Source organism: Gavialis gangeticus, unplaced genomic scaffold (genome assembly GCF_001723915.1).
Source record: "Gavialis gangeticus isolate Ggan-Ray unplaced genomic scaffold, GavGan_comp1, whole genome shotgun sequence".
Lineage (NCBI taxonomy): Eukaryota > Metazoa > Chordata > Crocodylia > Gavialidae > Gavialis > Gavialis gangeticus.
This window is the reverse complement of record NW_017729034.1, coordinates 39,231,814-39,244,548: the sequence shown is the minus strand read 5'-3', so window position 1 is coordinate 39,244,548 and position 12,735 is coordinate 39,231,814. Positions and strand designations below refer to the sequence as shown.

The 12,735-nt window shown below is 40.3% G+C and overlaps 1 protein-coding gene across 3 annotated transcripts in view; it reads right to left on the bottom strand.

Annotated features, from left to right (window-relative positions):
• Positions 1 to 7,802: 7,802 nt before the first annotated feature.
• Positions 7,803 to 12,735, bottom strand: part of MEMO1 (mediator of cell motility 1) — a 51,774-nt gene continuing 46,841 nt past the window's right edge. For all 3 annotated transcript variants that reach the window (XM_019527054.1, XM_019527053.1, XM_019527055.1), the window contains 2 exons: positions 11,110 to 11,214; positions 7,803 to 9,873 (listed from right to left, as the gene is read on the bottom strand). In XM_019527054.1, coding sequence (XP_019382599.1) covers positions 9,742 to 9,873; positions 11,110 to 11,214 — 237 coding nt within the window. In that variant the 3' untranslated portion in view covers positions 7,803 to 9,741. The remainder of the gene's footprint in view (positions 9,874 to 11,109; positions 11,215 to 12,735) is intronic.

Sequence of the window (12,735 nt, the reverse complement as noted above, 5' to 3'; positions counted from 1 at the left end):
AGCTTCATAGTTGCATGACAAAATTTGTAGCGAGGAGGTGGCTTCCTTTTAACAGTGAACTACAAAGCCAGGATGACATTTTTACCTATTATTGCTTTTTTACGGTATATAAAGATGGCCTTTACATTTTTACCTCTTTTTTATTAAAAATGTTATGCTTTTTTTGCTTTTTTTTTTTTTTTTAACTTTGTTTTCAAAATTTTGCAACAAGGGTCCCTCTCTGGTTCACAGACAACAAAGCACTTCAGCCCATGCTTAAGACACAAGTCAATGGGACTTCAGCACCTTGACAGATCAGGGCCCTTGCTGGAGGATAGGTTCAGAGAACCTGAACAGTGACAGCAGAGGCTGGAACTGAACTGCAGGTCCCTTCCTCCCCTGCTGTCAGGGAAGGAATTCCAAAATTGAAGACCTGTTATTCCAGGAAGATAAAATATTTACCCAGAAAAAGCAGACACTTTCTTGAAAAGAACAAGTTGACATTAAGTTGATCATAAGGGAGTGGTAAAGGGACAACTCTGATTTCATTTTGCATTCACCTAGAGTTTTTTTACTTCAATGCACTAATTGATCAATCCCATTTTCAGCTAAACAAGAGAGTAAACATATTGTCTGTTGTCAGAGCAAAGTTTTGACTAGTATTATTGCAGTCTCTGAAGTTGTTAGTAGCTGCAGAGGTAGATTGCCCATTTTGACAAATGCAGGTAATCAGAAATAATAAATGTAGTCAGGATGCTGTGAACTGAGGACACCGCTGTCTTTAAGAAACACTTTTGTTTTAGGTCCACAATAATGTATAACAGCAATTCCTCCTATAAGAAAAACACATCTGCATCAGCATTTTCAGTAAGCCTGTTTGTGCAGTCTGCTTCCAGTAAAAGTTTGTCCTGGCATAAGACCAGACTGTACTATCTATACATTCTCTCACTAAACTTAACACAAACTCAAGACAATCCAAGACAAATCCAGTTGGTCTAATAAAAGGTAGCGTTTTGGAATCAAGAGTTCTAGTTTTTTGTATGTCTTCTTGTCTCAGACCAACACGGCTACCAAGTACACCCCTGAAACATGGAAGATGATCAATTTTAGTCGATTTGGGATTTTAAACTTCACTGCAGAATGAGAAAGATTTTTTACCTCCCTGCGTGCCATCTGACACCTCCAGAGAAGGAATTCTACCTGATCAACACATCAAAGAGATACTCCCTCAGCACAGCTCACAAAGACACTCACGGACCCAGAGGGACAGCCTTCCATCTTCAGCTCCCTCTGTGGAAAAATGAAGTTTATTTCCTACCTATGGGAATTTTGCCATCTTGTACCTGTCACGGGCACACTCGGATGAATCGCCAGGCCGCGTTATAAGTCGGCAGTGCGCTAGGCCTCGATGCAAAGGTCTCTGGATGAGTGGCGTCTGCTACCCTCACGTAGCAGAAGATCACCCGCCTCGAAACTGCCTGACAAACAGAAGCAAGGTAATAATAGCTGGCGTGAGTCGAAACAAAACGCTGCAGCCCAAAGTTTTGATATGGCGCACAATTGGTCACTGGGAACAAATTGCTGAGGGAAAGGACGACTGATTGGTCACTGGAAATAAAATGCTACAGCCTAACAGTACAAAAGCAGTCGTGGGAAAAGCCCTGACGGGGGAAGTTCGGAACAAAACTTCAAGCGTCAAAGGGCCTGTGGACTGATCACCCTCCAGGGCCGCCCCTCCCCGAGCGCCATCTCGGGTCGGTTTTTGAGGCCTCCACGAAGTGACTAGCATTCCCCAGCCATGAAGCCGCTCCTGTTTGCCTCTGTGGTAAGCATGCAAGCCTAACTGTTAAACAGCCTCTTGAAATCTATGAGCTGTTGACCAGGTCTGAGACTAGGGCCCTGGCCAGCCGCACCAAGACCACGCGTGGTTTTGAACACGAGGGGCCTCGGCCTGAACCTTGTGACCCAACGGACACAATTCCCCGTTGTTAACTGTTTGTAATTGTTTTAATTGTTTATATATGTAAGTCATTGAGATTAGCGTGGGAAGTAGTAGTAGCAAAGTATTTTGTGCATTTTGTTAAGTAGAAATAAAAAGTATGGTATAACTCAAGCCGTGTCCTTGTCAGTGCTTACCCCACTGGCCCAGCCACGCCGGGGCATCTCCAACCTAGTGCGACAGTACCATCTACACTTTTCCCAGAGCCTGACGAAGAGACTTTGATCCCAGCAGCTCACAGAAAAGGACAATTTTCTTCTGATTTTCCAGTTGGTCTAATAAAAGGTATCATTTTGGAACCAAGAATTTTAGTTTTTTGTATGTCAGCTTATCTGTTCATTTTTATGTCCCCCCTTTTCCCTGTTAAAAGCCTATTTATACTACCCTGCATTCTACAGAACAAGTTACATGCTACCAGTGCCTCTAATGTTACTTGATTGGTTGCATATTTTTTAAAAACTGGCCCCCCGCCTGAAGAGACTTCAGCTTCAGAGAAGAAATGAAATTGAGCTTTTATTGTGGTAAAAGAGTGCTGCATGAGCACTCCCATGTGCAGACTTTCTTGGCCATCACGCAAATATGAATACACCTGTGGTACTCCTGTCCAGCCTTCCTAATGCAGGGCCTTTGGGAATAAGACAGGCACATCAAAGAAGAAATGAGATATACTCAGGATCCTCTAGGCCATGGGGAAAACCTGACTCTTATCTTCAGTGAAGTCAGTAAGAACCTGCCCATTGATGTGAGAAGGCAGATGAGACTAAACTGTTTTGGGGAATAGGATGGGAATCCATCTATACATTTTTGCTGATCTTTTCTAAGCCATTCAATTTATGGAGCTAGTCAGTCATCTTTAGTTCATGTGACAATGAGCAAGATCACAGTGTCCTGTGTTAGTTTTAGTGATTAAAAGCTATCCATCAGGGGCTGCATAGGATTTTATATCTACAATAAATAGAGCTCACTGGGATTTATTCAGATAATGCTCCCCACAACACTAACACCAGTAACTTGCTGACAGACAAAAACCCTGTATCTGTAACCAGAAGCTAAACTACTTACACAGACCAATATGTTTAGTTCAGAATTAAAGCAGGTAATATTTTCTTTAGAGAGTCTCAGTGGTGCAAAATACTCTCTCAGGAAAGTCAGCCTGAGACAGTATCTTTCCCAATGTGCTCTTTCTACAAAGACATAACGAGTGTTTCTGAGCCAGCCATTTGTAGCATAATGAAAGAAGTGACTTCTTGCCCCAATGGCAATTCTGAAATTTTAATGATAAAAAACCCCAAGTTTTCTGGTACTGTAATATTCACTGGGGCAGAGCACATAGATTCAACATGTAAATGTTTCCTAGTTTGTGGGGTTCTTAAGCACTGTTTCAGGACTTCTTTTGAAAGCCTGTGTATAAGCTTATACAATACATTCAAGGCACAACAGTGTGCAAAGTCACTATGAGCTGAGCCTTCCCTGTGATACGTCTGAACTGTGAAAACAAGTCAGAGGTAAAGAGTCCCCACTCCACTCCAGTACAAAAGCAGGGTGCAACACAGGCTTCTGCCCAAGAGAGGGTTTAGATGGCAGATGGACTAGCTACTGTATTGTCTGGTGCGGCAGACCCAGAGAGGCCCGATATGGCTGCTAGATGGCGCAGTCAGACCACCAGCAGAGCTCTTGTATGTTGCAACATACCACAAGGGGCACAGATGCTTCCTTTTTCAGGTCTGACCACGTTCACACTAACAATGAAGCAGGAAATTGGACCTACCAGCTTATGTTGTACTTTTACCACGCATATCAATTCCATTTACCTGGATTCACCCTACCTTGCAAGAGGACATTTAACTTTAGGCTCATAAACCAGGGACCTACCAAATTTGGGGCAGTTGCCTCCCAATTTTGCAGTCCAAGCACAGTGCCAGTGTTGTGGCTTCCCCACTCCCCTCCCACCTCTGATTGGCCAAGGGGCCCCAACAGTCCCACCCCTCCCTGGAGATTGACAGATGGCCATCTGTGAATCTCCAAGGAGGGGCAGGATTTCAGGGGTCCCTCTGCCAGAGGTGTGTGGGGAGGGGGGGCACCATGCATTGCTATGAACATCTCCCCCCATGCTTCAGGAGGCCAGGGTTTCCCACCATTTGCCATTTGCAGCTCCCTTCCCATCCCCGAACCCCCCACTTGCTCACTGATTTCATGCATTTTCACAGGGACCTACTGATTTTGTGGTTTCTGTGAAAATCACAAATTCAGCAGGTCCCTACTCATAACCCCGTAGAGTTATGGGCAAGATTTGGCTGCAATACCTGCTTTAGCTGGAAGAAACGGAGCCTAACGCTCTGGAAAAATATATTTTGAAAGCCTCTGGCTATATTACACAGGAACCCACCTAAGCGGGTATTATGGAAACTTTTTTTTTTTTCCTTTTTGGCCTTTGGAGGTAAAAGGCATGCCAGAAGAGAACACTTCTACTAGCAAGGGGTAAAAAGGAGTACAGTATAAGGATAACCTTTGCAGATTAAAGTGTGACCATGAGCTACTAGCTACAGCTTCTGGATTTCTTGAAGTTAACTGCATCAGCACCTGTATTTCAAAGCCTTGGATCTTCTGTAATAATTACACTAAAATAGTTATACCATAAATTGTGAGAATGAATCTGGAAAAAAACACTACAAAAGATGTCCCATAAATCAAATGTCTTAAGAACCCCTGGATTTTCTATTCTCAATAATAACTAGTTTACTTCTCTCGCAAACTGTTTCTTCGTCCTTATCATTTCTAACAAATACCTCCTTGAAAATAGCTCTTTCCAAATTAATGGATTTCAGATTTTAATTCTATTGTACTAATTCATTTTACTATGCCTCCTATGTTTGGCCTTTGTGAAATAGGGCCAGATTCTCCACCACGGAAGTCCAGCAAACTTTGCTGGTGACTTCACTGACAGCAAGCTTGAACCTGTAACTGGCCTTGATTTGGCTTGAATTTTAAGGACCCCGATTAAGGTAAATCTGTTTTGAGATCAGTAAATCAGTTCCTTCCATTTCATGAAACTTTGCAAAATGGTTTCCATCAGGCATTTTAATCTGTAATGCATGAGTTATTACCATCAGTATAAACAGGAACTCCATGAGGAAAAGCACTCACTTGTCTCTCCCAGCTCTTGGGAACAGAGTGCTGCATTTCCAGTTTCCAACCTCGTTTTAGAATCCTGTGCAATGGTTCAACAGATGGAGGCGTCTGCACTAAGACAGGGATAAGTTTACTTACCCATAAGTCTAGTTCATTGAAGGTATCATACAAGATTCTCACTCGTGGGGTTTGTGTACAGCACAGGGCAGGATTTCTCTAATGTTTCTGACCCTCTGAAATAGTTTTAAAAAAGTAGGCTGCATGCATAACTTTTCCCATTATAGTCAGGGACATGCCATCAATGACTATTATTTCAGCGCCTGAACAAGATCAGAAACAAGTACTTCCAGCAAAAAACTGGGGATTCTCATTCCTGCAAAGTAAACAGTTTAAGAGATGCCCCAAAACAAAACTATCATAAGGAGGGCACAAATTAGTCTGAAATTTAGGAAAAGAACAAAAAAAGTTTTACATTTTCAGATAATAGTAAGGATGAGATGGCCTCAAAACAGGCACAAAAAGCTGTCAAAGATATGCTCAAAAAATATCCCACTGCTTTCAGAACAAGATGGATTTAAGTGGGGGACACCCTGAAAAAAAAACCTCCAGAGACCACAATAAATTGTGTTCAAGGCTTTGCTTTGCTGAAAGAATGAAGTCAATTCATCTCTAGAGATAGAAACTAAGCAGTGACGCCTTAACAAGCGTATGCAGAGGGCCATCTGGCTGCCTTACGGATGTCTAAAATTAAAATATCCCTGAGATTCTAAAAGCTCAGTCACATTGTGAACTGAAGCTGCTGTCACCAATACATGATCTCTAATGTAAGAAACTAAGAGACTTTCACACTTTTCACAATGAGGAGTATTTCTGGGGACTAGCTCCATGCTAGACTTACAGAAGTCTTGGGGAAAAATTGTACTCTAAAAAGAATATACCCAAAATGTAATAGTCTGGATAACCTTTGAGGCCTGACGTATGTAAAAATGCTTAACTCAAGCTGAAACAATCAGTTGCACTCAGCAATGACTGATTTCTTTCCAAAGTAAATTATTTTTGGAAGCTGCCGAATCTTTATTTCCTGAGGAGATGGAGAGGTAAGGTACTGCCATGAGAAAAGCAAATGAAAGGAAAAACCCACCAAAGTACCAAGATAGCATCAAGGGTAGTGGGAAAATATGCATGCAAGCGCCAAGAGAAAACAGCTCAGCACCACTCAAAACACCAAACTGCTGTTCTTGGAAAGAGCGCGTGATAAAACCCAGAGACCTGAAGACAAAGTGACGAATGGAATACAACAAACAATGAAAGCTATAAAGCAAAGTGCCAAGAATTGCCAAGCAATTCCAGAAAGCTTTAAGAAAGGAGGCTGCAATGGAGTTAAGGATTCAAGCAAGGTGGTATTCTTGGGTTCCAATGATTGGGTAACAAATAAATTTGAAGGAACAGTTGGCTGAGAACTCAGAGTCAGAAGAGAGCTTAAAATTTTCCACCAGGCTCCTGAGGGGAGATCTTTCAGTAGTCAAAGAAGCCAGGGTGGAAGACGACTGGTACAGATGCAGGGCATTTATTGACCATTCATTACAATTACCCCTAGAGCCTCGGTAGATCACTTTTGCCATGTTTCAATGGTGGAAGCAGTATATCCAAGAATAAAAATCCTGTAGTAATATTTCCTTTTAAAAAACAAACTCCTAATGACCAGCACTCTAAAGGAAAACAACAAACAAGAACAAAAATTGAAAAATCCTCCAAGAAATATTTTCATCTTGAGTGCTTACCCAATTATCCAATATACCAAGCACTTATTGGAAGAATGTTTTCCTTTAAATGGTATTCACTGTGTGCATCTACACATTCATTAATGCGCAGTGGTTACTGCACATTTATTTAATACTTGATTATACAAGTACTAAATTAAATTTGCAGTAACCAGAGTTACTGTGCACTAGTGCTGCTGAACGTCTTTTTAGTGATGCTATTGTGCGACAGTCTAATAATACTGTGAGATAGCATATTAGCACTGTTTGGGCTGCGATGCACTACTACTGCGCAGTTAGTGTCTCATGTATACACGTCTACTGTGACCAAAAAGGTGTCAAACCCTGCTCATTTTATTCACATGCATAATCCAAGAAAAGTGAATGGACCTGCTCAAGTATATATAGCAAATCAGGATTTATCTCAAAGAGCATATTGCCCATACTTGAATGAGAAAAGGATCCTTGGTTGAGCTGAAACAATATGGTCTTCAGTGAAGATTCTGGTGTCTGGACACAAATTTTGCCTTGACGTATTTAAAACACTGAGGCACCAGGAAAATTTTCAAGTTATTACAGCAAAAAAAGCAATCATCATCATCAAGACCAAAAAAAATTAAATATATTCTGGAAATACATTGCTGCCCTCAAATGAGGTAGGCTGCCCCACTTCGGGTTCTTTAGTTTTTAACCCAGTTTTCACTTGCTTCAGTATTCTTTCCCTTTGACCAGGTTCCTGAACTGCCACAGCTGGTGTTATTAGTAGGCTCAGAAATTCTGATTTTAATTAGAAACTTTATTCTGAAATACATTACATAGTTTACAGGTGGTAAGAAGTGGTGTCATTGAGAGATATTTCAGAACACTATGCTGAGTAAAATGGTTGTCAGATTTTCCTTGGAAAGTTTCCAGTTGTTTTTTTAAAAAAACAAAACAAAACAAAGAAAACAAAAATATCTTCTTACAGAGCAGAGATGCAACTTAAAAATATCTGTATTTAAAGGTTATTACTACATTTACCTTATGGAGAAAGGATATGTTTAATCAATTCAAATAACTGCACATTTCAATGTCACATTTGGTATTATGGATGACAAATTCAACTTCTAAATAATCCTTGAATTGATAAATTTTTTTAAAAGAAATGTGTTAATTTCAATGACAAAATCATCTCTGATAAATAAGGCACAGTCAGAAACCTCTGAAACTATAAGTGACTACCAATTCAATTTTACTTTTACATATTTCTGTTTTTCTTTGATAGCCCAAAACAGTTTTCTGTCTGCTGCTGTAAGTTTTCAAGAGGTCAAAGCAGCAAGGCAACAAACAGAGAGAAAACACGCAAAAAATGTTTGGAGTTTATGATGGCTTAGAAATATCTGTAAAGTAGTTCATTTTTATAAATGGAGCATTCACCTGATATAAGAGAAGTGGTGACCATCCAAAGAAAAATACGGGTATGGCATTATTGCTGCAAGTAGTGTCCAAGCTACATATCAATTCCCAAAATTCCAGAAAACATCACATCTGGCACAATTTAAGCTGGAGACATCATGTGCAATGATGCTCAGAAGTGTCATTCGATCTTATTTATCAATGTTCCTCGCTCCACCACAAGCCAAGTATAACACAAACGTAAAGGCTGCCTACTTTAGATCACAGCTCAGGGAATATTAACTCCATTTAGATAAAGAGTAACTACTGCCATCACAGTTTGTGCTACTTATTAAACAAAACAGTCTTCCAAAATGGTGCTAAATGAACAAACAATTCATATTTTCATTGGAAAAAGCTCAAGAAACCCATAAGATGTGGTGATGTTTTAAGATACTGGAACACATTTTTAAAACAATATTTAAACTTTCAAATGTGAGGGTTTTCCCCACTCAGATCCTTAAGATCTGATGTGGCCTTTATGATCTGTGAGTTTTCAGATTCACCTCATCTGTAGATTACTGTTTTCAATCTTAAATCAAGGCAAGTAAAGTAGTGTATTCATTTTAGTTTAATAAGCTTCAAGCAAAAAAATCACCAAAATTGGGTTTTTTGACTATTTGTATCATAAGTTAGAAGATAATGTTATATGTTGTTCTGTGAAACAAATACAAGCACTAAAAATACAAAAGTTTTTAAAAAAACATTTGCAAAGCTGAACTCATATTGCAGCTTTGAGGTAAAAAAATTCTGTAAATGACAGTCATGACAAATGTTGAATATAAAATACATTCTAAAAGTACTTTACAGAATGGTTGAGTTTCCTTATCAGGCATAAAAGCTGAGAAGAAATGAAGTTATGATTAGCAGTTCACATACAGAACACAAAGCAATAAGTTTAAATCAGACTATTTTGGTTTGTGTAGCCCTTTATTAGCAACTAAAATAGAAGATATCTGTTGTACAACACGGGTAGTAACTGACTATACTGGAGATTTATTATATTCTAATACAGGATCATTTATAAATGCATTTTTATTAAAAAGCTTCCACCCCTTTTTTCTGTTTACAACTTGCAAAACTATTCTGAAAGCTGAGTACATGTGCACAGGTCTGCAAAGAGTGCAAATTTAGGATATGGTAAATGCTTTACATGTTGTACTTTTAAGGACTGTCTGCCACCATGCCTTTACAATCTTCATCACTTTTTAAAATCACAAAATATTGACAGACACCAGCCTTTCTTCCATTGTCCTAAACAAGAAAGCATTTTTAAATGAGTTGAAACTAAGGAAGGACTACACCTACTAGAAAAGAAGAGAGTTCTATTAGTTTGAGGTTTCAGTATACCCAAAGACCAGGAACTGTATCTTTGCAAGGGCTAGGCTGGGACCCCGTATAGAGAGTGTGTGCAGGTGCCATCCCTGAGTATTCAAAGTTTCAGTGGACCATTAGTGCTCCAGCTGCGTAACTCACTGAGCTGTCTTGCCAGTTTCGACACTGGCTTGATTGGGCATAATTCAAAAATGAAAAGCTCATATTCATTCCATTCTTCTGGAGCTCATTGATAGCCTAGGAGAAACAAAAAAAAGTGTAAGGAAAAAATTATTTGTGAGATATTTCAAGCGATCGGGCTTCTCCTAATTTCTAGCTCTCAATCCTTCCACTCAAGCAGGACTCCATGACTTCCTGCAACACCTTTGCTCAAAAAAGCTAAAATGATTGAACATATGACATCTTCTGAGAAAAAAACCCTGTTTTGCAGGGGGCTAGAAATTTAAGCAAGACAGCCATAACTAAGGAGAATGACAGAGCTTGATGACTTTGAGGCAGATGGGCCATTAAAGAGAAAGAAAAACATGGAGCAAAAAAAAGACATCTGAAGATGTAACATGAGAAGACATGAAAGAAAGGAACACTACTTAGATTTATTTCTAAACTCCACTTTAAATACAAAGGATCATACTATTTTTGGAATATGTGCACCACCATAATGTTTAGCTTTATTACATGTATCCTATCCTAATCTAATCACATGCTCCCACAATAAAGAGATTCCTCAGCATATTCTCCAGAGATCAACCTCCAAAGAAATAAAACCTTCTCTGCTAAAAAGGAATGATATACTTCTTATTTTTATGTAAGGCTAAATTTGCTAGGGTGGCTTCAGCTGATTTGCACCATTCCAGCAATGCTATGAATACCAATGACCCAGCTCAGTAAAGGTTTATCTTGGCACTGCATCACTAGAGGGGCACAAAGCACCCAAAGCATACCAGCTGTGAATGAGACGGACCCATAATTGTTCCTTTTAAATTTAGGAGCTGACCTTTGCAAAGCCACATTATGTTACTGGACTATCTCCATTACATTTGTAAAATCTGAGACACAGTCAGACCTCAAGGTCGCCAGACAGAAAATACAAAGACAGACTTTGGAGGGTTGTTTTGTTTTGTTTTGTTGGGGGGTTTTGCGGGGGGGGGGGGTAGATTCAATATTAGAATGAATTCAGAAGTGAAAATTGGTACTTGTCACTAGGACTGAAAATTGAAGTGCCTAAAAGAAATTAACCATCTATTCCCCATTTCACTTCAGTGGAACTGGGTGCCTTGTTTCCCTCAGGCTCTTCTGAAAATCTTAACCCTGGAAAAATGCACAATTGCCAATGTACCATGCTAGAAAAACAAAGACAGCTGAGAACACTTGAAAATAAACTGGATTTGGACTTGCAATCTCAGAGCTACCAATTTTGCTTAAAAATTTAAACAAATTTTAAAAGACTTTTTTTTAACAGACAGTTGTACTCACATTTAATAATACCCCAATAGGATGTCTTCCACATATTGTATTATGGTATTTCTTCAAGTAATTGCTAAAAGATACAGGGTCTAGCTGTTCTATAATGCTCATACCCTGAAAAAGAATCAATAGCAATGATTACTATTTCCTTAGAAATATAGGCACTTTACAGTTGCTATCTATCACAACTACATCTCCCTCCCCTCCCTTCTCAAATGCTCAAGTCTGAATCAACGAAGTCTCATGCAAATGAGCGGCATTTTATACTTGTATATAGACAGAGGTTTTGACAGTGATCTGACATATGTGGAGCTATCTTCACATCTTCAGAAATGCACTATGAATGACTGTCTTAATACTGTTCCTAATGCCTACCCCCACACTCCTATATAGCTCTGCTCCCTGAGCAGCTTCACTCCTGATAGGGTTTTTTGTACAGCAGCAGCATCAAGGCCCAGGCTGGCAGAAAATCTATGCGAGAACAAAGCCTATTCACCTACACTAAACACTGATGTATATGCAAGTTTAAATAGGATCATACCAGTGTTCCAGGCAAAGACAACTCTTTCCTTGTCAGTATATAATTCAAATCAAATAAATGAAAGACAGTTTAATATAAATCTAACCCTGTTATAGGCAAAGATTCTGCCTCCCACAGCTGTTCTCTGGCAGCTTCTCACCAGACAGTATTAGATATTGTGCTTCCTTCCCCTTCTGACAACTACTTAATCCATTTGAAATCTGCAACAGGTTACTGGGGTCCAACTGCTGACCAACTCAGTAAGAGGTATACCCTTAGGCTAGGGACAGACATTACACATATACTGATTTAAGTGATCAGAAACTGGTTTAAATGTGTAACAGAACAAATGCTCAGTGTACATAAACCAGTTTGAAAATGGCTGAAACCAGTTTGAGATAAACCTGGTTGATGTAGTATCAGACTTAACTGATTTGGGTCAAACTGGTTTATGCAATGTCTGTCCCAGATCCCTTACTGGTTTAAGTTAAATCAGAGTCCCCCAGCATCCCAGATGCTTTGTAAACCTGGGCAGGGCTCTGCTCTCTGCTCCAGCCCAGCAGGGCTGGCTCCTCCCCTCTGCTCTCTAGCTACAGCTCCAGCAGAGACTGCAGGTACAGCAGTGTCTGCCTGGCATCCTCCTGCTCACCCCCGCCACCACCACCATTCCCTGCTCAAGCAGGGATTCCCCCCCTCCCCTCTGCCTTAGAGGCCTCTCAGCATTAGCTAGCATACCACATGCTGGCTACAGTCCGTGGTGTGGGAGACGGGACAAAGGCAGACAAGACGGTGTTGGCTTAGGGCTTTTTGGAGCTATTGAACAGGTAGCTGGTAATGTCCCCTCCATTTGTTCCTTGAAAAAAGTTGCCTTTGTTTTGCTTGATGGTGTGCTAAATGGTAACAACTGCCTGTTTAACTCCCTGATGTGTAACTAAATGCTCTGTTATCAACTCCCCGCTGGCTCCCTGGCTGGTCAGGAGGGAAACCCTCCCTAATCAGACCACCCTGCCAGGGCCTGGCCCCCCCCGCCCCCAGCTCAGCACTATGGAAGGAAAGGGAAAGGAGGGCTGCTCTGGCGATTACAAACTGGTTCAGCCTAGCCAGGTTAGACTAAC